Source organism: Chiloscyllium punctatum, chromosome 39 (genome assembly GCF_047496795.1).
Source record: "Chiloscyllium punctatum isolate Juve2018m chromosome 39, sChiPun1.3, whole genome shotgun sequence".
In the NCBI taxonomy this organism is placed as follows: Eukaryota; Metazoa; Chordata; class Chondrichthyes; order Orectolobiformes; family Hemiscylliidae; genus Chiloscyllium; species Chiloscyllium punctatum.
In genome coordinates, this window is record NC_092777.1 from 42,691,075 (window position 1) to 42,717,659 (window position 26,585).

The 26,585-nt window shown below is 38.1% G+C and overlaps 1 protein-coding gene and 2 long non-coding RNA genes across 10 annotated transcripts in view; 2 read left to right on the forward strand and 1 right to left on the reverse strand.

The window, feature by feature from the left end:
- LOC140463992 (uncharacterized) overlaps positions 1–26,585 on the forward strand; it is a 69,192-nt gene that overhangs the window by 297 nt on the left and 42,310 nt on the right. The gene's annotated exons all lie outside the window — the stretch shown is intronic.
- Positions 43–16,580, forward strand: LOC140463991 (uncharacterized). The gene is made up of 2 exons (XR_011954831.1): positions 43–6,347; positions 11,797–16,580. It is a non-coding gene; the product is annotated as an uncharacterized lncRNA (long non-coding RNA).
- Positions 13,044–26,585, reverse strand: part of sdk2b (sidekick cell adhesion molecule 2b) — a 951,812-nt gene continuing 938,270 nt past the window's right edge. For 7 of the 8 annotated variants that reach the window (XM_072558555.1, XM_072558553.1, XM_072558550.1 and 4 more), the window contains one exon: positions 13,044–21,991. In XM_072558555.1, the coding sequence (XP_072414656.1) occupies positions 21,611–21,991 (381 nt within the window). In that variant the 3' untranslated portion in view covers positions 13,044–21,610. The remainder of the gene's footprint in view (positions 21,992–26,585) is intronic. The other variant, XM_072558549.1, reaches the window with a different exon arrangement.

Here is a 26,585-nt window from a genome sequence, read left to right on the forward strand (position 1 = left end):
CCCCCCCGCCCCGGATTTATACTATTTCTGACATGTATCCCTGTTTGCCTAAGGTGCTATTATTGGTGATGAACTTTTAGATGCTAGCAACCGTGGTCATAAGAGTCCCGGTCCAGTCAGCATAAGATGTGGATGTGTAGCGCCTGTGGCTTCAGTGGTGCAAAATAGTGTTTGTTTTGTTCTGCACATATCTTGTGAGGGCATTTGTATTTGAAGCGTCCAGAGTAGGTCACCATGGCTATCTGAATCCAATTCCCCTGATAGCCTGTCTGCAAGGCAGCCTAGCCCCATGACTTGTGGGTAGAGTACGTTTATCCTTTGACTGAGCCTTCTAATGTAGTGTCAGATCATCACCTTGATACCCACTTTCACCCAAGTTATGAAGTCATAGAGATGTACAGCACACAAACAGACCCTTCGGTCCAACTCGTCCATGCTGACCAGATATCTTAAACTAATCTAGTCCCATTTACCAGCACTTGGTCCATATTCCTCCGAACCTTTCCTATTCATATACCCATTCAGATGTGTTTTAAATGCTGTATTTGTACCAGCATTCACCACTTCCTCTGGCAGCTCATTCCATAAAGCACCACCTTCTGTGTGGAAAAAGTTGCCCCTTAGGTCCCTTTTATATCTTTCCCCTCTCACCCTAAACATATGCCCTCTAGTTCTGGACTCCAGTCATACTGCATGGAAACAGATCCTTCACTCCAACTAGTCCACGCTGACTATTCCCAAACTAAGCTAGCCTCACTTGCCTATGCTTTGTTATACCCTCCAAACCTTTCCTATTCATGTCCTTATCCAATTTTCTTTTAAATGTTATAAATGCATCTGCATCCACCACTTCCTCTGGCAGTCCATTTCACACGCAAACAACTGTGTAAAAACTTGCTACTCGTCCGTCTTAAAACTTTCTCATTTCACCTTAAAAGAATGGCCCCCTGTTTTGATCTCCCCCAACTTAGGGAAAAGACTCTTGCCATTCAGCTTATTGATGTCCCTCCTGATTTTATAAATTTGTACAAGGTCATCCCTCAACTCTTCTAGCTAATAACAGAAAAAGATGGGGTTGATGAAGATAAGCTATCTTCTCTGATTGGGGGTTCTAGAACAAGGGTGCATAGTCTGAAAATTAGGGCCAGACCATTTGGGAGCAATATAAGGAAGCACTTTTATACAAAAGGGTGGTAGATGTTTGGAACTCTCTTCCACAAATGACAGTGGATGCTGGATCTGCTAATTTTATATCTGAGATGGATAATTTTTTGTTAAGCAAAGGTATAGATATGGAACAAAGGCAGGTATATGGAATTAGGCTGCAGATCAGCCATTGAATGGTGGAACAGGCTTGAGGGGTTGAATGACCTATCCCTGCTCCTATTATGCTAAAGGCAAATTAATGTAAGTTGTTGATTTAGCCATTATATTTCTAAATGACAGTGACTTTTACACAATGATTGGGTTTTAACTTCTCATGTCTATCAATTCCTTCCTCACTGTATAACATCATGATCCTCCAGTCTCCACTGACTCCACCATATAGAGTCATAGAGATGTACAGCATGGAAACGGTCCAACCAGTTCACACCAACCAGGCATCCCAACCCAATCTAGTTCCACCTGCCAGCACCCGGACCATACCCCTCCAAACCCTTCCTATTCATATACACATCCAAATGCCTCTTAAATGTTGCAATTGTACCAGCCTCCACCACATCATCTGGTAGCTCATTCCATACACGTACTACCCTCTGCATGAAAAAGTTGCTCAATTCTGGTCCTAAGAATGCCATCCAATTAGTTGCTTTGCTTATGTGTTGTACCAAATAATAACTTTCTGACTTATGCACCAGAATACCTAGATTCCTCCACACCTAGGAATTCTGCCGTTGTACTCTATAATACTACTCTTTTATTCTCCTTTCCAAAGGGAAAAACTTCACATTTTCCCCACATTATGTTATATCTGAAAGATTTTTGCCCACTTAACCCATGACTTTATCAAGGAAGGGCTGCATTCATAATGCAGCTGAATGTGGCTAAGCTGAGGGCAAGTCCTGAAAGCATTTTGAGTTGAAGGGATCATGCTTTAACAATCCAAGCTCTTCTTTTTTATGCATTAGGAAGTTCCATCCCCTGGATCTGCTTGATTACAATTTGGCGAGAACTCCTTGACAATGCAATCGGTTAATACTCTGGGATGCCTGGTTGGTGTGAACGGGTTGAACCGTTTCTATGTTGTACATCTCTATGACTCTATATGGTGGAAGAGAAAGCGAGGATTGCAGATCCTGGAGATCAGGCTTTGAAAAAGCGCAGCATCTGAGGAACAGGAGAATTGACGTTTTGGGCATAAACCCTTCATCAAGAATGTGGGGGTGCCCATGGGAGGGGGTGTGGCTGGGAAGGAAGATAGCTAGGAAGGCGATAGGTAGATGAAGGTGGGGGTTGTTGGTGATAAGTCGGAGCGGGTAGGTGGAGAGGAAGTCATATACTCTGATGTAAAGGCAGTCATTCTCCCTCTATCATACATATTTACACCATGGTTGTCATGAGATCCAGGTAATTTTTGTAGAGTGTGTTAAGCAAATGCCATGTAGGTAACCCCTTGTATCACTTTGCTAATGCCATGGTAGTAGATTGGATTGGGTTTGCCCTATTCTCTTTCCTTTTGTTTTAAGTACTTGCCCACTATGTCTGGTATCTGCCAGTGTTGTAAAAACTTAGCCAGAGATGAAGGCAGTGCTGAAGCACAAAATCATTATTCCTATAGTTGTGATGATATTGCATTCCACAGCCTTCAGTATGCTCAGTAGTTTGACATTTGGAATGCTTCTAATTATCTGAAGGCTGGTTTTATGACAGTTGAACCCTCTGTAGGAAGCTCAGTAGATTATCCACTTGGTTAGCTATAAACTACAGTATTCAGGCTTAACCTTTGTGCTCAAATATGCTTCATCCGTCATTTATGTTTAGGGTAGTCATGAAATATCCACAGTTTAATTGTATGGCTCAATGATAATAGGATGTTGCAGTGGTGTTCCGTTTGAATGAGGTCTTTACGTCCTGTCTTTGTGGATGCTGACTTTCTACTTTGGGCGGTTGCAGGCAAGGGGTTCCTGTCAATTCTCAGGAATGTTAGATTTCTTCAGGGATACTTTGAGAACTTTGCCAAACATTTCCTCACTCTTTTGGGAGTATTTGTACTTTAGAATACAGAATAGAGTAATTGCTTTGGGAGCCTGGTGTCAGGCATCTGAGCAAGAAGAGATGTGTGCACCCTAGTCCCTGTAATCGTTTTGCATGATTAGTCCCTCTATTGGTATTGTTGGCTTTGGAGACAATGTTCATATTAGACTATGTACCCTGCAAACAAACTTTGAAGGATTTTATGAAGACAATGGCAGTGGCATTTCTCCAATTCTTTGAGCTGCATACTGTGGATTGTCCCTAAGTCGGTGAAGCATATTGGAATGCAGGAGTCACTGCTACTGTATAAACCACGAGCTTATTCCCAGATTTGTGCACCTGGTCCTCAAATATTAATTGCACCCTTCATTAATATGAAGTTACCTAAAGCACACTATCCTGGCCTACACAATCTTGCACTCAGTAATCTGCACTGACTTTTACTCTTCCAAGGCATTTGCTTTTTGCTTAAAAAAAGCTCAATCCCCTGTTTTAAATCAATAATTTTCTGGTCCCTGTAACCTTGAAGTTTTCAGAAATTTTGCTTTCAATGATGTAGACCTCCAACATTTTTAGTCCCATTGTTTCGGGTTAACCTTTTAGCTTTTCAATCTGATGCACTTAACTTTCTTCCTTAAACCTCTGGCTTTCCACCTCCCTTGATTTAAAACTCAGGTTTATTCTAAGTCCTAATTGCTTTGCTGTTGAATTTTTAATTTTATGTCTTGTATGGTAATATGGATGTTTCACATTAGAAGTGTTACATAATTAAAATTGCTTCTGGTAAGTGACTCCAAAAATACCTACATGATGTAGACCGTCCTTGATATTGTTGAAATGTGACGGTAATGGCCCTTCAGTAATGTTTTTTGTAGTTTTCAGTATTTTCTTTTCAACTTTGTGACCATTCATTTACAAGTTGACGTCTGTGGCCAAAAGAGCATGATACTGCTGCTAAAGTTTGTGTAACTCAGATAGTCAGACCATGAAGTTCTGGCCCCAGTTCAGAGCCCCTCCATGCTACCCTAAAAACTTTCAAATGCTCCTGGTTTCCTAAACTAAAATCAATCCTTGATTATTCTGAACTGAAAACCGACCAGCCTTCCATATTTAAACCACAGTTTAAACACTTACCGTTAACACTCCAATGATTCTCACTCGACACTGTTCTGACCTAGGACGATGATAGAGTCATAGAGATGTACAGCATGGAAACAGACCCTTCAGTCCAACCCGTCCATGCCGACCAGATATCCCAACCCAATCCAGTCCCACCTGCCAGCACCTGGCCCATATCCTTCCAAACCCTTCCTGTTCATATACACATCCAAATGCCTCTTAAATGTTGCAGTTGTACCAGCCTCCATCACATCCTCTGGCAGCTCATTCCATACACGTACCACCCTCTAAAAAAGTTGCCCCTTAGGTCTCTTTTATATCTTTCCCCTCTCACCCTAAACCTATGCCCTCTAGTTCTGGACTCCCTGACCCCAGGAAAAAGACTTTGTCTATTTAACCTATCCATGCCCCTCATAATTTTGTAAACTCTTTCAGGTCACCCCTCAGCCTCCGACGCTCTTGGGAAAACAGCCCCAGCCTGTTCAGCCTCTCCCTGTAGCTCAGATCCTCCAACCCTGGCAACATCCTTGTAAATCTTTTCTGAACCCTTTCAAGTTTCACAACATCTTTCTGATAGGAAGGGGACCAAAATTGCATGCAATATTCCAACAGTGGCCTAACCAATGTCCTGTACAGCCGCAACATGACCTCCCAACTCACATATCCTGCAGCAGTTTAATGCACTGAAATGTGTTTGGACATGCATTCCTTTTCAATGTACAATGCTATATTATACCTCAGATAGGTATACTGCCAGCTGGGGTTACCATGAATGCCCCCCCTCCTCAACCTTATCCCAATACATATTTATGTATATGTAGTAGATAAACTACCACAATGAGCCAATAAGTATATCTAGCTAAGCTACAGACAAGATATTCTTTATTTCAATATGTAATGTGTGTTCAATTAGGATAGTAGTAACTTGTCGAAATATAACAACTGAGCGCGCAAGACTGAGTTCGAGATCAGAAATTAGAAAGATTTTCATGTGCTTGTTGGATGAAGTAAGGACAATCAACTCATTTTTAATGACCTTTAGAGCCCTTTATGATGTTCTGCTGGTACTGCCAAGGCTTATTTATGAATCATGATCATTTGAGAAACATACTACTATCTGTAAAAATGTACATAGCAATGTGTCCCAGTTCAATTAAGATAAGTTTAAACTACATCTCTGATTGAATTATGTTGATGAATAGCTTGTAACTCTGAGAGAACTGTGCCTTGGTACCCTCTCATAAAAAGAGTTAAAAGAATACTTTCAAATACATGTGTATTGGGATATATTTTTTATTTGAAAAGACTGCCAAAAATAGATTAAATCCAGATGCTCCCGTTGCAAGTTATCCTCTATATCATGAATCAAGATGAAATTAATCCTTGGTTTTAGGTTCACCAATGTACTATACATCTTTAAAAATTCATTTATTATCAGGATGTTCTGGATAACACCAAAACTTTCTTTAATTTTACAGAAGTTCCACAAATAACTTTTCTTCTTTAGCAGCCCCTCAGGGTCGAGGATGACTCCATGAGGGTTGGTTTCTGCAGTGGCTAAATAATCCAATCCTGGACTGCAGAATTTGTCAAATGGTCGGGCAGGAGATGGTTGATGAGGCAAGTGGGTGGGATGCTTTGGATTCTGCACGCTGTTTTTTGCTGCTTGTGTTTGACCTCCACACTCTCCGCTCGGTGATGCTCAAAGTGGTTAGTGCTGTCGTGAATGCACTTTCTCCAGTTTGCATATTCTAAGCCAAACAATTCCTATGTATTTTTTAGATATCCTATAGTATGGAAACAGGCCCTTCAGTCCAACAAGTCCACACTGACCCTCCGAAGAGTAACCCACCCAGACCCATTCCCCTACCCTATATTTTCCCCTGACTAATGCACCTAACACTATGGGCAATTTAGCATGACCAGTTCACCAGGCCTGCACATGTTTGGATTGTGGGAGGAAACCGGAAGACCTAGAGGAAACCCACGCAGACACGGGGAGAATGTGAAAACTCCACAGACAGTTGCCCGAGGTGAGAATTGAACCCAGATCCCTGGCACTATGAGGTAGCAGTGCTAACAACTGAGCCACCTTACTGCCCAATGGGGATGTTTTGATGGGGATGTTCCATTTGTTTAGAGAGAGTGTCCTTGTAGCATTTCCTCTGCCCTCCTAGTGATCGCCTTCCATTGCGGAGCTTGAAGTAGAACACTTGTTTAGGGAGTCTTGTGTTGGGTATGTGGACAATGTGGGCCAACTATTGCATGCTCAATGCTGGGGATATTGGTCTGGAAGAGTACAGTTATGTTGGTGTGCCTATTCTGCCAGTGGATTCGCAGGATTTTGCGAAGGTACGGCTGGTGATAACTCTCAAGAGATTTGAGATACAAGTTGTTCTGAGGGTGAGGTCTTCAGCTCCGCTGTTGACATGAGCTTAGTGCTGTGCTCAAGGTGTTGGACTTCAAACACTCGGTTTCTCAGACATCTGAAAGCTGCATTGGAACACTGGAGCTGATGTTGGATTTAAATCACAATGTCTGCTCGCACTGAGAAGAGCCTCCTGCAATATAAGCAATGATCCACATTGTTCAGGGGCTCACCATTTGATGGGTTGAGCGGGGGCAGTTAAGGGCTGGTAGACAACCTTTGTTTTTCAGATGTTTAGACAGAGGCCCATTTTCTCATAGGCCTTGGTAAATGTGCCACTGATAGTTTGTAGCACAGCCTCTGAGTGTGTGCACATGTGGCATCATCTGTGAATGCAACTCAATCATAGAAATTGAGGTGGTCTTGGTTCTGGGCATGCCAAAGGTTGAGCAGCTTCCCACTCATCTTGTAGGTTTGCTCCACTCTGGCAGGGAACTTCATGGAGATGTGATAGACTGTTGGAACAGGAAAATGGAGAAGAATGTTGGTGCAATGAAAGAGCCCTGCTTGATCCCAGGTTTCCCTTGTATTTGGAGTCTATGGTAGATCTGTTGGTGAGAATCATGACTTGCATGCCATCATGAAGCAGGTGGAGTATGGTGGCAAATTTCTGCAGGGAACTGAATTTGAAGAGGATATTCCATGGCGCTCAGATTATCTCTTGTACTTGGGAGAAGTAGCATTTAATGTTGAAAGCCTTCGTGAGATCAAAGAAGGATGTGCACAGAGGTTGATGCTGTCCCTTGCACTTTTTTTTGGATTTTCCACACACTGACCATCATTCATAATGTAATTTGAAAACAAGAGTTCATTGGCAACCTTTTCCACCAATCTTGAAATGAAATCTGAGTAGCTCATATTAGCAATTGATACTTGAACTACTTTATTTATGCAAAATTTATAATCAGGTTCACATTTCTATATTGGCACCAGAAAACCCCCTGCCTCCACACTCACCAATATATTGGTGGCCAATATATTGTTGAGATGTATTAACGAACAATCGTCCTATTAGAGATAGCAATAGGAGCTTTGGAGTGGTTGTCAGTATTCCCAAGTTAGGGAATAGGATCCATTCTGGGTATCCACATCTAGTCATTATCCATTTATGCCAAATGAAAATGCAGGCATATGTATGCCTTTTGCCCATCATAGTTGAATAAGCTGCTGATAAATACTGCAGGACTCCTTTGAATAAAAGTGATTTCTTCAAAGTGCAACAGGTAGTCTGAGCTCCATGGAATTATGCTCACTACAATTATCCACTTCAGCAAAGAAACTGCAGAGAGTAAGTGCCAGAGAAAATGAAGAAAATTAAACTGTACTATTACTGTCATGACCATGGGCCAGAATTACAAAGTACTATGGACATTTTTAACCTATAATTCCAAAATGTGTTTTTTAAAGGAGGGCTGATACAAATAAAAATAATTGTAGATGTAAATAAAGTTACAGTCTTGGAGTGAGACCCACAGAATGTCACAAAAAAATATGTGAAGGAAACTTCAAACACCAACCCTACAAAGGAGGAAGAGGCAAATCTAAACAGACTGGACTGTGATCTCTTGCAGTTAAAAAAAATAACAAGGGATTGGGGACCTCCTGCTCAACAGCAAGACAACCCTTGTGGATTATGTCCCAAACTGCAGATACATCTTATGTTTTCCCTTTGAAGAATACACAATGACAGGAGTTAAAATGTCCATTTCAACTCTACCAGAGTGTGCCAGTGGCTAAAGGTACCCATGTGTACTAGCCTAGGTTCAATCATTAATGTACTTTTCAACAATCACAGTTGAAAAGCTATTCCTTAGTCATCCATGTATCAGAGGTAAAAGGAATCTCTCACTCTGAGTGTTAGCAGCCAGCTCGCTAGTAAGCCAGACAAAAGGAACCAGGACAACATCCCTTTCATCCTAAATGCTGGACTTCAGCCACAGTCAAAAGAAATTAGAACAACAGACTCTCAACCAACCTGCAAAACTAAGTATCTTGAAATGGACTGTTCGGGTGCCAATGTCTACATTACTGGTAACCTCCACTGCAAAGTCTGCAATGTTCAACTAACCACTTTTCACACTTCAGAGAATGATCTTTGTATCTGTTCTTTAAAAAAATTTATCTTTTAGGACTCATCTGTTATTTCTAATCTGTGTTTATGTGTGTTGCACTCCTAAATTCTTTTCATATTTAATAATTAATAAACTCACTCTTTATCAATGCAAAAGCCTGGTTAAATTGGCTCCTTTTAAAACCGAAAGTTAATTTGGCTCTGAGGAAAAGTTATCCAAAAAGAAGCCAGTATATCCCTGCTCACTCAGGAGCTAACAATTTGTGTATTCTGCTTGGAACTGTAACAAATTGAGACACCTAACCAGAGGTCTGCATGTAACAATAAAAAGCTGATGTATAAATTCTCATCAACTATGGTCCTCTCTCTTCATTAGTTTAAACCCAATTAAAAAAAATTGTTAACCCAATTTAAAAGAATTGTAAACATGCCAGAGCCAGTCTAAACACCGTATTTGATGGTCAATGGATTTTGATGCAGATATAACCCTTGGGCAAACATTGCCTTTACAATTTTCATGCTATCTTCAATTTTCTGCTAAAAAGGGCAGTTTCAGGTTAACATGGCTGGACACCAGAGTCCAGAAATCTAGTTATTGCTTTTTGTACAAGTTTTGTTAAATATAAGTCAACATAATTGAACTCTGGCTCAGTATCCAGTTGTCTTGAATTATAACTTTCTAACGATTGTATGATAAATATTCACATTACTTGCTATCATTAACAAACCTAGTCATATATATATATAATACAGCACGGAAGCAGGCCCTTTGGCCTAATGTGTCCATGCCAACCAGTTTTCCTAAACTAAATTAGTCCCATTTGCCTGTGTTTCGCCCTGATCTCTCCAAACCCTTCCTATTCATGTACCCATCCAGATGCATTATAAACGTTGTAATTGTATCCGTCTCTACCACTTCCTTTTGGCAACTTGTTCCATTTATGCACCACCATGTGTGAAAATGTTGCCCCTCCCCCAGGTCACTTTAATCATTCCCCTCTCACCTTAAACCTATGCCCTAGTTTTGTAATCCTCTACTCTAAGGAAAAAATGTTGGCAATTCACTTTTTCTATGCCCCTCATGATTTAGTCTTGAATTCCAGTCACAAAAGCCTCAGTATTGTCACAATCTGGTTACATTATGAACTGGCTGTGATAAATTAATCATTTAAAGTTCAAATTTTGATACCTCTAGTACAGTGCCAAATGTTTAATTCTGAATGATAATTCATTCTAAATTGTAATGGGCTCAATTTTCCAGATTGGGTCCAGATTCTAACGTTGACCTCAATTCAGGAATTGAAACCTGGATGGTGCCTGTTCAGGGATATCGTTCATAATTATTGAGGAGGAGTGAATCAAGAAGCCACCTGTGAGGACTTGATCCAGAAATGAATGGTGAACTGATCAATGAAAAGGGATGCCCAAAATGAAAGCTGTCTGGCAGCTCCGCTGGGAGAGTTAGGTGCTCTTGAGATAAGTGGAGATCTTGAGGACATTTCAAAATGGGGGAAGTTATTTTTGTAGCTTTGTAAAATGTTAAAACTAATTCCTCATGACTACAACTGCCAGACTAACAGTGTGAACAGGAATGCAGCAGTGCCTGTCACATTGCACTAGGTCTGTGATGGAAAGGAAGCACGCATGAATGCTCCCATCTAGGCTAACCATTGAAACACTGCCTCCAGTTCATTTGAGTGTTCAGGTGTCAGGACACGGCCTGACTGCAGTATAGTAGTAACATTTTTTTGCCAATGGGCTCATTAATGGGCTCAATCTGCTGTTTCCCACAGGTAGACTCTTGCACGCAACAGAATCATAGAATTGTTACAATGCCAACAACGGCCATTTGGCTCATCATGTCTGTACTGGCTCTCTGAGTTTTTAGACTTAATGCCAATCTTATGTCTTTTCCTGTTTTCTTGCACATTGTGTTTCTATTTAAATAATCATGTAATCTCCTCTTGAATGCAAATCCCATCCTTGTAAAGGCTGTCAGGGGCAAGAAGGGGTTAGCTGACCCAATGTGCTCTTTTCAAATTTGGTCCTGGTCAGATTTTCAAATGATTGGGAAAAGTCTGGTCAAATTTCTATTCTAATGATCTCATAGTAATTTTGAAACTAAATTTGCTTGTGAGTTTTTAATTAAGCTATTCTTTGAAAATGTAACTATTCATAATTCCTGCAATCTAAAACAGTGTTGTATGAAATGGAACACTAGTAACGGGAAGCAAAACTATAATGAAGAGATCAATAAACTTATCATCATGGAGGTACTTTTGTTGCTGAAGTTTTCCTGCATTTAATTAACAAATAACACCTCAAATAATTATCTAATTACCCTTGCATTCCATTACAGTTGAAAGAAACTGGGTCAGATCTTATTTTAGATATTTATCGGGGAAAGTATGAATATGTGGATATTGTTTTTTCTCATTCACTTGTGGACATGGGCATCGCTGGCTGTCCAGGATTTATTGCCTGTCCCTAGTTGCTGTTGAGAAGGTTAGCTGTTTTCTTGAACTGCTGCAGTCCAAGTGCTGTAGGTTGGCCCACAATGTCCTTAAGGAGGTAATTCCAGGACTGCGAGAACAGAATTAGCTTCATTGTCCAGGTTCAGATAAAAGTAGTTCATTATTAAGCTGCTGGAGAACTGCTCATATCCTTAAGACTTTATTTTGCCCTAAGTTAGTGCACGCAGTAAATGGGGAAAACATTGATGGAATGAAAGCAAATGCTACTTAAATAACACTGTATTAATACATAGTCTTCTATACAGAGGTCATATTGCATAAACTTCTAAAGATATAGCAAACTAAGTGCCGGATTGGATGTTGCTGTTGAGATATGTGGCATTGGAAATGGCTATCCTGAATAATAAATGTTGACTTCTTTGTGCAACAAAACTAGCCTTGAAATGAAACATTTGGGGTTCACTTTATTATTTATTTCTCACTATTGAATTTCATTGCCTTCAATTCAGATTCACAAGTTACAATTGCATATGAGAGGTGACCTGTCAAAAATTGAACCTGATGTGTTACCATCTGCAAGAGAAAATCTCCTCCAAGATGTGGATTTTGATTGCATGCTACTAATGTGGCACAATTTTGATCTTTTCACTTGTAAATGTAAGATAATGGTGCAAGAATGAACAAATGCCTCCAAACCTTTTGACAGAAATAGTTTGTAAATGGCAGAAACCACAGGAACAGTGTTATAGCTTACAGGTTATACATGACATTTTTAATTCTATAAATTTAACGTCTGCAAATAGGAAATATGTTTTGGTGTTGCAAATAAAATTTTGTACATGCTGCACATGTAGACTGCTCAGATATAAATGAAATATCACCTGTACCTTTATGTAAATTGCATTGAAATTGGACCAAACTAACTATGCAATGAACTTAAGCAGGGTGCTCAGTTTATGAAATATTTGTTATTTCCCTACATCTTTTCATTAAAAAAATTGTCAGTCAAATGTTTTCCATCTTGCACTCCATGCAAGATGTGAATGCTTTTTTTTAAGGATAGCTCTTGTCTGAGGTTTGTCAATTCAATTAAAACTGAATAATAGACAGGAGGAGATGGACAGATTTTTAATTAGCAATGAATTGAAGGGTTATGGAGTGCAGGCAGAAGAGTGGAGTTAAGGATGAGATGGGATCAGCCATGATTATAATACACAGCAGAGCAGAATCAAAGGGCTGAATCACCTACTCCTGCTCCAACTGTTATATTCTTTAAAGTCTCTTCTATTTGTGTCACAGACATCATCTTAAACAGCTCTGTGCTTAAGGTGAATAGAAATTATGTTCTTCTCAGCCACATATAAAACAAAAAAAATCATAAACTTTGTAATCACATATATCAGAATCCTTACTATAGTTCATCAACTCTATAGAATCGCCAAAGTTATATGCAAAGAAGGTTAGCATAGCAATGACGAATTTCTTCAGGCCTCACTGCAGATGTAGACATCATCTTGATACTTACCAACATATCAAAATATAGAAAACATTCTTTTCATGTCCCAATATTTTCTCAAAGGAATCATCATTTAAGAAAAATAAACAAATATTTATATGTCTTTCCTTGAAGAAATATTTAAAGTATTAGCCTCAAAATGTATTTCAATTTTCTATTACCATATAATGTGTAAGAAATGTTCAATGTATTGACAAATGTCTCTATTAACCTGAGATTTATAATAAAGCCAAACATCAGGAAAACAAAGATAAATCTAATGTATTCAAACATCATGAACAAGGCATATCAGAAAAAAAATCTCACAACGGCAAAGTACTGTGTACAGAGAAACACGAATGAAACAATAACATTTTTATAGACAGCACAAATTTGGCATGACTTTGGCAAAAGATTAACTATAAAGAGCTTAAACCACCAAAGAATGATGCAAATATACAGATCCATAAAAACAAACATAATTGCGAAAAGTCACACTTTTAACTGATAATGGAAAAGAACAAAGCAATATTTAAGTCTACATTTCAGAGCAGGATTTCTACCACATAGCAGAAAATGTCACAAGCATGTGAATGGTGTTAGTTTTCATAAAACTGGCTCGGACCTTTGGACTCAGCATTAAAACATAAAGTGAACATAGGCAAAAGAGTAGGGGCAGTCTTTTTCATTGATATTTTACAGGCTGATTAAAAGTCAGATTTACCACATGAAGATGAAATAATATGTCGATGAGCATCCCTCCATTTGGACCTATCATATTGACATATCTGCCATTCATTGCACAGAATTAAAACTAAAGAGTGACATAGTTTGCTACTTCAGAATATTGATTTCTAAAATAATGCATTTTTCTTCATGATTTTGAATTACATAGGATTAAAAACAATAGTACCATTTCAGACATTTTAAGAAAATATATAGAAACACTTCTTTATATAAAGATCACAAATATCATAAGAAAAAATGACTGGTTAACATTTGCAGTTGCTATTCCCCTTTTGGCCATTATTTGCACCAAGGGATTTTTTTCTTTAAATTTCTTGTTGGTAGCATTAAGTTCTATGATGGAAGTTTGGGCAGCCAGCGAAAAATACATTTTCATAACACCCTCCAGGTATAACGAAAATCTAAATTCCAAAGATGAAAGAACACCCTTTATCAAAACTTTTGTTCTTTTTTTGACAAATGCAGTCTCCAAGATGAAAGAATAGACAATACAATTAATTTAGGATCCTAAGTGCAAGGAATGAAACACTTCTGAATATATTTTTGTGTATTTAGGTTAAATTTAGCTGTAACCATCTGCTGTAATACAACACTAATTGCTTGCATATTGCAGTGGGTCACCCCTTTCAGTTAGTAATCTGGTCACAATTATTTTATTAGGGGATTTGAGATAGATGGCTTGAGTATGAATCTATTTAAGATGGGAGGCCAAATTTAATTTTTTGCATTAATGTTTTTTTAATCAACCTGTTCAGAGATGTTATTATACACCTCTAAAAAGAATGGGACTTGAAAATCCAGGCCTCTTGGTCCAAGGGTAAGGACACTGCCATTGCTCCACAACAGGGACCCCAAAAGGATGGCAACATCAAGAATTGCTGGAAACAGTGACGAGAGTGGAAGATGTGACAAAGTTTCAAAATATATATTGGACATTTTGCAATTCCAATGTTAAAGTGAAATAAGGAGCCGAACCATTGTGTCTTATACTAACTGCTGGAAGTTACTTATTAAATGCACTGACATCCTTTCTTTCAATGGAGTCTGGAGACAACTTATTTGACACATGCAACCCAATACTGCTAAGACCTGAGCCTCAAAATGGCTTATGTCTTACAGCAGTAATGATGACATGAGATACATGTGTTCTGCCCACCATCTGGCTATTTTGTACTATAGCTTAAAAGATCATTGAATAAAGCACTTAGATCAATCCATTGTCTGCACTTCTGTCACATCTTATGTAATCTGAATCTCAGAAATGCATCGCCACTTTTTACTGTTAATATGCTTTCTCTAATAAAGAGTTAATTTGCACCAACTAAAATCAAGAACTTTGTAGAAGATGGAGTTCTTTGTATTGGCATAGTATGGAATCAAATGCAGATCCTAGAGATAAGGAAAAGTGCTCTCTTCACAAACCCCATTTGTGCAAAAATTTTTTTTTAAATTGTTAGATACAAATTACCATCTACTGGGACAATCCTGATATGCCAAAGATCAGGAATTCTTTACCAAAAAGCATCCTCTCTCCAATTCAATTTTTCCTTTAAGACACTACTCAAAACCCATATATTTGATCAAGCATTTAGTCAATTACCTTAATTCTCTTAATGTGGCTTAAATGTTATATTTTGTTTTATAATATTCTTGTGATGCATCTTTAGGTATTTTATTATGGTAGAAGTGCTATGTAAATACAAGTTGTTGCTTCTAAAACAAAACATACTAAATACAGCACTTTGGTGATTTCTGACTCCCTAAAAGTCACTAGTGTGAAATAGAATTTTGATTTAAAAAAAATAATCTCACCATTCTATGTGTAACACCACTGGCAAACAATTGAAATACAAATTGGGAGTTTTCAATTTCTTAAGCATACTTTCTGTCAGTGTGCTGATTAAATAATATAAAATTAAAAATTAAAAAAAGGTTCAGTGATGAGCTTAAGTGCACACTATTCTCACTTCCAGTCTTCCACCATCTCCAGAAAGTAATTGACTGAGATGGTAATAACGTAAACAGATTGGTGGTTCAATTTTACATTTACAATAGGTAGTGATATACCAACTTGTTCAGATGTATTATGACATCTCTTGAGTAGGTGGGACTTGAACCCAGGCCTGCTGGCTCAGAGCTAGGGATGCTGCACTACAGGGGCCCCAACGCTCACCATATACTTTATTTTATTGGTCCACGCATATGTTTAGGCAGTTTTTAATATTTAATTTGAAATCTTCTTTATGGCTAAAAGTCAGGAATTCAATTTCTCTATCCTGTGAGAATGGCAAGAGGGGGAAATAACTGGGAGAATTGGACCAGAAGAGAAACACACCTCCTTCTCACCATCTCACTAATAAAACTTTCAGCAAGAAGCCATCAATTATAGTCCTTAAGTGCTCAAATAATGGCTATTTTAAGTGCCTCAATTAGCTCATTCCCCAACCATCTGCCTCATTGGTGGGCAAAAGAGGTGGCTAATCCACCTTAACGTGGGCCCAGGTCTTGTGGGGATAATGTCAATATAGGGGCAATCTGAGTCATGGAAGTGGATGTCAAGTGGATGATATCTGAAAGCTTCCCTCTGCCTTTGCCTCTGACCCCATGAGGAGTATAAAAAGTGCTTACTTTCTCGCTACTAGATCCAACAAGAAGTGGCCTTAATCTACAAACTCAGAAGCTACCAGCCTTTGATTGGCTGTCAGCTTCTGGTGTCCTGGGACACTAGTGTCGAAGCTTGTGATTCATTGAAAAACTTATCCACTCTCGCCTGTCAGTGCCTATTGAGCTGATTGATGAGTTTCCTCAGCACTGGGGCTGATGTATTAGTTGCCACCTAACATGCTTGTCTCTTATTTTAACAGAATGGGAAAATTCTACCCAGAATGCAATCTCCACTCTGTGCGGTAATGACTGATTAAATTTACGTTGGATCTGATTGAAACAAGACACCAGCTTGCATCCATTTTTTGTTCGCAACAAATATAACTATAGTGCTTTTATTTTGTGTTTGTAAAGTAGTTTTAAACAATGATAAAGCAAATGACATCATACCCTTCAAGAACAAAATTTGTCCTATTAACAACCTTCAAGTGAACTCTGATATTAAGTTAATTCTTTAAAGTCTCCTCAAAGTGGTTTGTAACTTATTTTGTTAATACTGCTATACAGTGTGTGTATGCATTATAGATGGCAGGAGGATAGGAGAACTGAATAATATGGCTATCAATTGTCAATGTGTCATAGCTGCTTAATTTATGACAATATTCACACTAATATAGATCACTGTGATAATATATTCGATCAACTTTTAATCATTGAAATTTCCATTTCAATGGGGAAAAACAAAAAGAATTTCCTAAGTATAGAGAAACTTTTTCCATTGGTCTAGGTATTTTTTCACTTTGTAAAATAATGATTGAGAGCATTTTATTTATCTTCCCATTAAAATCATCCAAATATACATATTTTCCAATGGAAGTTAGAATAGGATTACATAATTGCAAACTTGCTTGATTTTTCTGTGTTGGAACATTGAAAACCAGTTATGGTGTCCTGCCACTGTCTCACTTGAAACCAACTAACTCAGCAGAGACTCAGTAGTTTTTTACATGTATATTGATCATGAGCAGACCAAATTTTGCAGTTAGCAAAACTGCGAGCCTCATGTTCTATACTTCAGTCTTATTTTCATTCTCATTGGGACTTGTCTATCTGCAGGAAGTTGCTGCACTCCTAACAATATTGAATAGCTTGACTGGAATTTCTGTACATTGATGTTGAAGTTATCAAGATACTGATCAGGGAGGTAACTAAACTAGAATAAGTTTAAACTAGAATAAGTTTAGTAACTAAACTAGAATAATTCTGATCCACCCAAAACTACAGTGATCATGAATTTCAACAATGAGACATCCTCCAGATATCACACTATATTTGACCAATTAAGTCACTTGAATTAAAATCTATCCTGAATTTATGCCATTATCAAATATGACAGATTCTGAGTTGAGAGATCACATTGAAGAAGTTTCCTCAATGCGAGTAGGGTACTGTAACGAGCATAATTATTAGATTATAACGTTAGTACCATATTCAAATCTTGATCTGAATATATCTTACACCTCACAAGAACATAGTGAATTCAGGCTAAGTTCATCTTAAGCATGAAACATTAGAATTTAGATGGAAGTGCCAAGAGTTTGTATTAAGTATAGTAATGAATGTAAAAATTCGCATCATTAGAAAAGCAAATTGGACAGAAACTTTTGTCATCTGCATTAGTGCAGAAATAATGAAGGTGCACTCTGAGTTGCCCTGCTCATACACAAATCTCACTATATCTGTATTTTGCTGAGAGATTCAGCAAAAATGAAGGTGTTAATTTGATCTGCTTACCCAATTGGCTAAGTACTAAGCATGCCAAAAAAAAGTCCTGTGAATTCAGTTGAAGTGAAATAAGTTTTTAATAATGTGATAAACCTTAATTATTACCAAATGACTTCTCTGAAACTAACTTATAAATGTGCTGTGTTATTCCTTCATATTTTAATTATTGTGAGGGAGGAGGTGGTGGCTTTTTGCTAATGTCACTGGACTAGTAATTCAGAAACACAGGCAAATGTTCTGTGGACATGGCTTTGAGCTCTACCGTTGCAGACAGTGAAGTTAAAACTCAGTGAAAATCTAGAATAAAAAGTGAGCCTGATGGGCTCCATGTAACCACTGTTGATTGTCATAAAAACACATTTGTTTTACTAAGTTCTTTGGGAAGGAAATCTACCATCCTTACCTAGTCCGGTCTATATGTGACACCACACCCACAGCAATGTGGTTGATTCTCAACTGCCCGCAGGACAATTAGGAATGGCAATTAATGCTTGCCAAGCCAACAACACCATACTCCATAAACAAATTTTTAAAAACCACCTGTTTACCTTCTCTTTGTTTCTTATTTCTCTTGGTGCATTTTGTTTTACCTCACTTTACTTTGTTTTCTAGACATTATTTCACATTAAATTATATATTTTAATAATATACTTACAAGTTTATGTTTTGCATTGCTCAATGGAGATTCTTCAATCTGATTAGTTGAAAGGACATAACCACATATTTCCTGTAGACAGCACTGTGTTGAACATGACTTCTATCAATTAAATTGACACTCAAAGACTCACAATTGGTTTGTGGAGAGGTGTAATGGTCATGAACGTAAGCTGGGCCTTTGTTATTTAAGGACTAGTCCCATTGTCTCCTCCTTTACCTAACGCAGTCTCCTCAGCATCCTAAAATTGTGGAAAACATTCCTTCCTCAGCCTATCTTCCACCTGCTAATCTATTGTTTTATAAAAACTGAACTTTACATTAACTGATTATCACCTCTTCATTTGTTTTTTTCCCCATTTTCTTCTTAATCTTTGTGTATTTTGCACAGTGGATTGTGGCCCCTGACTTTAAGTATTTCTTAGAAAAAGAAAGTTGTCACTGGAAATCATTTTTGTGATAATTATGAAATAGGAAAGACAAATATCTGCTTATGTGGGTTTCTATATATGCAATATAAATATGTATTTCTATACCTAAATATGTTGTTGCTTCCTTGCAAAGTTATGCCAATTGTGATATAACTTTCCTAACTGACTGAAACAAAACCTCAACCATTGTGAAGAATTGACATTGAATTTAAAAGCTGCTATCATATTAATAGATAGCTTCCTTTTAACTCTATGTTGTAACTCTTGGCTGCTATCAGGAGTACCTATTTCATAGAGACATATTATCTCATTAAACCTCAATTATTTTAAAAGTGTAATTCTGTTTTCATCCAGTTGCAGTTGTTGCTTCAGTATGGAATATCCACTGCCACTAATTCAATAGTTGCATTCCTTATGGTTCTGCAAACTTCCTAGCTTTGGTATCAATTTTAAATATTGATTAGATTAATGTTTTCCTGATACAGATTGGCATCTTAATTAGACATTTAATTTGGAGGCTGACGTTGGCCAATGATGTGAGAGATATGGCCACAAAGTAAGTTTCATAATTTGTATATTGATTTATTTAATTATGCACTATTGCTACACTAATATGATCTGCATCCACTTGTACAGTATATGCTGTATTTTTATGTTACTAATTTGCAGAAACAAAATATTAGTACTTGGAAAAGATCCCACTGGGCCAGGACCACATCATGATATTTTCTATATGTATATATACGTTAGGACCATCACTAAGTTTTCCTGTTTTCTTTTCATAATAAACATCAATATTTGATACAAATGACTATACACACACTGACCTGAAGGCCAGAATCCACCCTCATGTCAGGAAATACCATGCTAAAGAACACTCTGTTGGTATTCAAAGATACATACTCCTCTAACATTGCAAAGCAAGTTCAACCTAAATATGGAGGTGGTCTGTTGATAACATGGCGTCTGACTTTCTTAACTAAGAATCACTATATATCTAATCATTCTGGGCAGATTAAAATCACTGCTGTGCTGAATCATGTTCTTATAACTGTCTATGGAGAAGAAAAAAATAACAAAGATTAAATGTTTTGGGAAATAAAAAGTAATAGAAGGTCAGGTGTCCAACTACATTACGTTTTGAAAGTCCATAAAGTGATCTGTATGAATTCTTTTTCCCCAAGGGTTCAATTGCTTTCCTTGTAGCATTAACTTGGCAAATTTGCTAAGAACTGTTATAAGAAAAAGAAATGGTGGCTGCCAGTGACTCCTTCAGTTATTACATTATTGTTTTACAGAAACAAGAATAACCCCATATATGACTCCTATCTTATTGTTCATCATTGGAACAGTATGTCCACATAACTAAATATTGTTCTGCATAACAATCATCATGCTTCCGTATAATGTGATTGCCCCTATGCACATCTAATGCCCAATAAGATATTATCCTGTCATTCTTGTTGAAAGGAGAATCCATCATACTTGACTTTTTACAAAGTCAAAATGGCATGAGACTGATAATTGGACTTGTCAAATTTATGCCTAAATTATTTTTGAATTTAATAACATAGAGAAATTTGTCATTATTAACTAATTTATATTTGATACTATTTTTGTAACCAGTTAAATTTAGGGATAGAATAAATGGGAAAAAGAAATTTACCAGCTAAAGCCAAATGTTCCAGATTTATGCCATTAGCAAAGGGGAATCTTTGCAGTGCAAACAGTTACACTGTGAAAGAAAATTTACTGACAAACTTCACCCATTAAGTTCTCCAGTTGAGCTATCTCATTGACATTTCTCCTGCTAGAAACCCCAAACTGAATCGCTTGCCTTACATTTGAGAAAAAAGATTGCATTTTGTTAGAAACTACTAAGAAAGAAGTCTTGTAGTACAATGACTATGACTTTACAAAAACATGGCCAATATTGTCTTGTGATTCATGCAGTTTTTGTTTTGGTGAATGACAACTCACAAGTTAACAGACAAAGAAAAGGCAGATTTTGTAAAACATCAGATATGAATCTGAAAATTTGTCCAATGAAAATATTTTTTTAAAATGTTAAACTTATCAGCATTACAGCATTTGATGATAGGTAAATTATACAAGCATATTGAGGAGTCACATTGTAGCAGTCATGCAGCAGTAATAAAGTGAAAACCAATCAATAAAAATAGTTGCAAATAGCAAGGATAGCAACTAAATTAGAACTGTTGGTTTTATATATAATGGGCACAACAGCCCCCAGATTTTTTGACTTCGCCAATTGACTACTATGGCATCAAGTTGTGTTTTTTTACCAATATCTATAGACATACATGAGATTCATACACTTCTCAGCTGATCAAAATGTAAGCCCACTGGGTAGCAAGACTAATTCTTTGTGGCAAACTGTCTGCCCCTCCATTCTTTTGTAATTGCTGGAGACCACTTTCTCTTCAGACCATGACAGAATGTTTTACAGGATGGTCTGATGGTTTTTATCCCTTGCAGTCTTGTTTTTCCAGTAAATAAAATCTGCACGTTTGTAAATAGCAGATTTGTGATTGTCTTCCACACAATAATACTTGGAATTAAGAAGAAAATACCTTTCAGCATAGTTCAAACAAAAGAAGAAAATCCTGCTAGTGGGGTTCTGGATCCTGGTGCGAGGCTGCTAGCAGGCCGATACATGGTGCTTGACTGGCTGGTATTATTGGAGGGATGTTGGGGTGTGGGTGTTAGACTCCTTTTAGCTCGGTAGAGACTGCCTTGCTGTGTGGCCGGAGGTACATGGATGCTGCTGGTCAAATTAGTGGAAGGTTGATGATTATGAACTGGATCACCTGATTCACTCTCTGTGTAATCGTAGGCCTGAATTCTTGAAATGCCTTTCTGCTGCCGTCGCCATGAATTGTAATACGTAGGATCGCTTATGTAGTGATTAACAAAAGAATGTGTCTTCGGTCTGTTTTGATCAACTTCACATTCACTGTCACTTCCCTGTTGAAGACAAGGAATTGTCAAAAGTTTAATAATTACAATTGTTTTCTGTGTATGAGAAAGCATTTATGAGAGGTGTACAATTTGATTTTAGAAACTGTTGTCATTTCTTGTCAGAGGCTGCTGATTTTAAGTCTGGAGGAATAAAGAAATTAATAAGACATTTACAAATTTAATAATTCAGTGCTTTATCAAAATAAGAAAATTATCAACAAACTTTTCTCTTTACGCAATAGTTTGAGGAATAAAATTTTGACTATGTCATGGTAGTGGAAAACCTTATCCTCCATAAGCATGGTTATATTGAAAAGCTGTAGGTAAATTATCTGCATGTTTACATGCTCAGGTCTACGGGGTCCAGCTCAAGCAGTATCTTGACTTTAAAATCTTCATTTTCATTTTCAAATTCCTCCAAGGCCACACCTCTTCCTATCTCTATAATATCTTCAAAACTATGATATCAATGCAATCAACTGTACAAATTATTACAAAAATATATTTTGTTACAATAACTTCAACATCATCTGAGAATTTTTCCAAAGAACTTGCAATAGACATAACTAATTTCCCTTATCTCATTACAATTGACATTTGTGTTTTATAAACCAGTACTGCAGCTTCTTTAGTCCTCCTGAAAATAGCTCCAGTCTTTCATGAATGGAAACACTCAGCTGCACACATTGTGCATGCACATACACACAACTGCATACTTTCCAACAGCGCCACTCTTCACTGCTTTACTGGAGATTCAGATTACTCTTTGCTCCTCTTGATAGCCTGAAAATTATGAATATTTTAGATACATAGAAGGAAATCCAAAATGAGACCGACTTTTTCAATTTTGGTGATATTTCACAAAATTTTTAAGAGACTTGTAGAAATCACTGTTGGGGATATTACTAAGTGTTTATTACACTCGTATCAAATTACTTGTGCAAATTCACAAAGCTATATGATACCATGCACCAACGGTATCATGCTTGCCTTTATGTCAGGCTATAGTTTCAATCTACAATCCAAGACATGATCTCTCAATCTAAGCTGACACTTCTCTACTTTTTGAGAAATTGTTGCATTTATCGGAAGTGCCATGTTTTGGTTGAGACATTAAAGCATTGCTATGTTTACCTGTTTGAGTATATGGCATGACATTATTCAAAAAGAAACAGATGAAATCTCCTGGTGTTCTGGTCAATATTTAACTTCCAACCAATACCAGCAAAACAGAGTAACTGCTCATTTATTTCATTGCTCTGAATAGTACATTCCTGTGCATAAATTAGCTGTCACATTTGCATACAATATATAATGACTACACATCAGATGTGTATTGACTGATTCGGAGCATTCAGTGCTTAACGGCCATTAAATAAACAAAGTTATTCTCAACTATTATTGTTTGTGTTACTTTAATGGAATCATAAACCAATATGTTTCAATGAAGGTATTAATTTTGTTCTTGTTTGATAAGTGGAAACAAGCCTGTTAGGAATACTCATGCAATAACATTCCATACAGCATAGACCCTTCAGTCCAATTAGTCAATGCTGACCATAATTTCAAACTAAGCTAATCTCACCTGCCTGGGCTTGGCCTGTTCACTCCAAACATTTCTTATTCATGTACTTATCTAAATGTGTTTTAAACATTGTAACTACCTGCATTCACCATTTCCTCTGGAAGCTCATTCCACACACAAACCACTCTGTGTAAAAATAATTGGCTCTCAAGTGTTTTTTAAAATCTTTCTCACCTTAACAATATGCACATAGTCTTGAAAGCCCCCAACCCAGGGAAAAGACACCTGCCATTCACCTTATCTGTACCCCTCATGATTTTATAAATCTCTGACGTCACCCGTTACCTCTGATGCTCCAGTGAGCCTTTCCATCCCCTCCCCATAACCCAAACCCTCCATCCCCAGCAAAATCCTGGTAAATCTCTTCTGTACCCTCTCAAGCTTCATAATATTCTTCCTATAACAGGTGACCACAACTGGACACAGTACTCCAGAAGAGGCCTCACCAAGATCCTGTATAGCCTCAACATAATGTCCCAACTCCTATTCACAAAGGTTTGAGCAATGAAGGCAAGGGTGCTAAAATTCTTCTTAATCACCCTATATATATGTGATACAAACTTCAAAGAATTATGTACCTGAACCCCTAGGTTTCTCTTCCACAACACAAGCCAAGGCCCTGCTTTTCATTGTATAAGTCCAAAGAAATGCAGGTTAGGTGGATTGGCCACACTAAATTGTCTATAGTGTCCAGGAAGTGCAGGTTAGGTGCGTTATCCATGAGTTCACAGGGTTACAGAGATAAGATAGGGGGATGGGAATGGGTGGGATACTCTTTGGAGGGTCGGTGTGGACTTGTTTGGCCAAATGGCCTGTTTCCACACTGTAGTGATTCTGTGAAAGTCCTGCCCTTGTTTGTTTTCCTCAATGCAATACCTTGCACTTATCCAAATTAAACTCCATCTACCACTCCAGCCCATTGACTCAATTGATCTTTGGTAAGGATTTGTAACATCAAGAAAATACTGTCAACTGTACTTATTAAAGCAAGACTTTAGCATAATTTTAAACTTTAAAGAACACTTTGAAGATAAATGCATAAGGGAGAAAATATAACATGCAGAACTTTATAGGGACTTAAATAACATAGCCTACAGCAAGAAAACTGAGAGAATTGTGAGAGAAATCCAATGAGACCGACCTTGACATTGGGAGCAACTAGCTGCATTTTTCAAATAAGTTCCAGGCTTTGAGATGAGGTTCTCATTATGCAGCAGTGGGATGCCTAGTAATGGGGATTATTGTTTGATAACAACCTCCTTAACACTGAATCTCACCTTATTAGTATGCAACATCCTATCCTACCACCTGTCATGAGGAAAAGAGACATTGACAATTCCCATATGAAAGCCTAAGTGGATACATGGCAAGGCCAGCTCACTACTTACTCATCCAGGCTGCCATCTTAGACACCCAGTCACATGTTTAGGGAATGCTCCAGGGTATCAGCCACATATATCCCTTTCCACAGATGCTGACATCTAATACATCAGCCTATCAGAATTATCATGGTAACTCTCTGATCTGCTTGCACTTCTGCACTTTGGGGTTCATTGGCAACTAGCATTGCAATGCAGCTTCAAAGGACAAGTACCCAGTTTACACACTGGACCAGACTGCCTCTCAGGGCTGTTTCCTTGCTCTCTTAGCAAACAGTCAATGTGGGCCCTCCTGAATGCTCATTGCATCCCTGCCTTGCATTGCCCTTTTTTACGCTTTGGCTCCTCAGGCAGATCCTCCAAACTGACAGCACTTCTGTCTTGCCTTCCTGTTTAGAGCAGACACAAAAGCAGGAAGCTTGTTATGGTTGTCAGCAGTCCTCAGTCACTTCAAGGGAGACACCATTCAATCAGGGGTTCCCAGCTCAGCATGTCAAAGGCAGCTTCCATTACCAGTAAAGTTGCTTGGGCATGGTCAGTCAGTCAGTTGGGGTAGTCAGCGTCAGGCCCTTCTCCTTCTAAAGGGGCAAGAAGCCAAAGCTTTGGTAGCCCACTATGCATCTTTACTGTACTATGGGCAGATTTTTTTTCCTGGAATGAGAGGAAGGCAGGGATGAGTGAGATGAAAGAGGGTGGCACACCTTTTTGTGCTGATGCAAATGGAGGGAAAATGGCGATTTTTCTCAAATTACTGAGTAGACATTACACAGGGCATGTAGATTGGTGTGTGTTGGAGTGGTTAGAGCATTGGTGGGAGGTGTGAGCTGTCACAGAAAGAGAGTGAGTATGAGGTAGCAGAGAGAAGATGGTTGCTCCTGGCATGGTGTAGTAGATCATTGACCTTCTTCCTACATTGCTGGACACTTCTCCAGGCAGCCAAGACCCGGGCAGCAACCTCAACCCAGGCTATCAGGGCCTGGTGTTTTGGCCTTCACTGCTGGTACTGGGGGATGAGGATGGCCCTTCTCTGCATCACCCCATCCATCAGAATCTCCAGGTCTCTGTCTGCAAAGCAACACAGCAATTTCTCCTTTTCTTCCATGTCCGGTGCAAATGTCAGTCACTGTGCAGAACAGTTCCTGACTCTTAGTGCTTATCTGGGTGCACAATGCCCTTTCAAGATGGTATTGGCGCCATGAAATATGGGCTGTTCTGGGATATCCTGGTAATGGTGAGATTTTTCTGAGCAGGGTGAGAGGTAGAATAGAGCTGGCATCGGATGCAAGTTTCACCATAGGGGAGAGAGAGATAGTTAATGAGGCAAGATTGGGATTATATGGTGAGAAGTTTCACTGTGTCTTACATAAAGAACCTCTCTGTGAAACTTGAAATTGACAGTCAGCCAAAATTTGACAATATACAGCACAATTGGAAACTTGCAAAACATAAAAGTTTGGATTACAAAAGCAAAATAAATATGCATAGACATATTATACCTGAACAGAGCTGGAACTGAGTTCCTTCTGCAACATTTTGCTTGTGCTGTTGGAAGGGCTTTAAACTAACTTGGCAAAGATATAGGAACCAGGAGAGAATATGACAGAAGGATATCAGGGTTCATAAAATACTTGGAGAA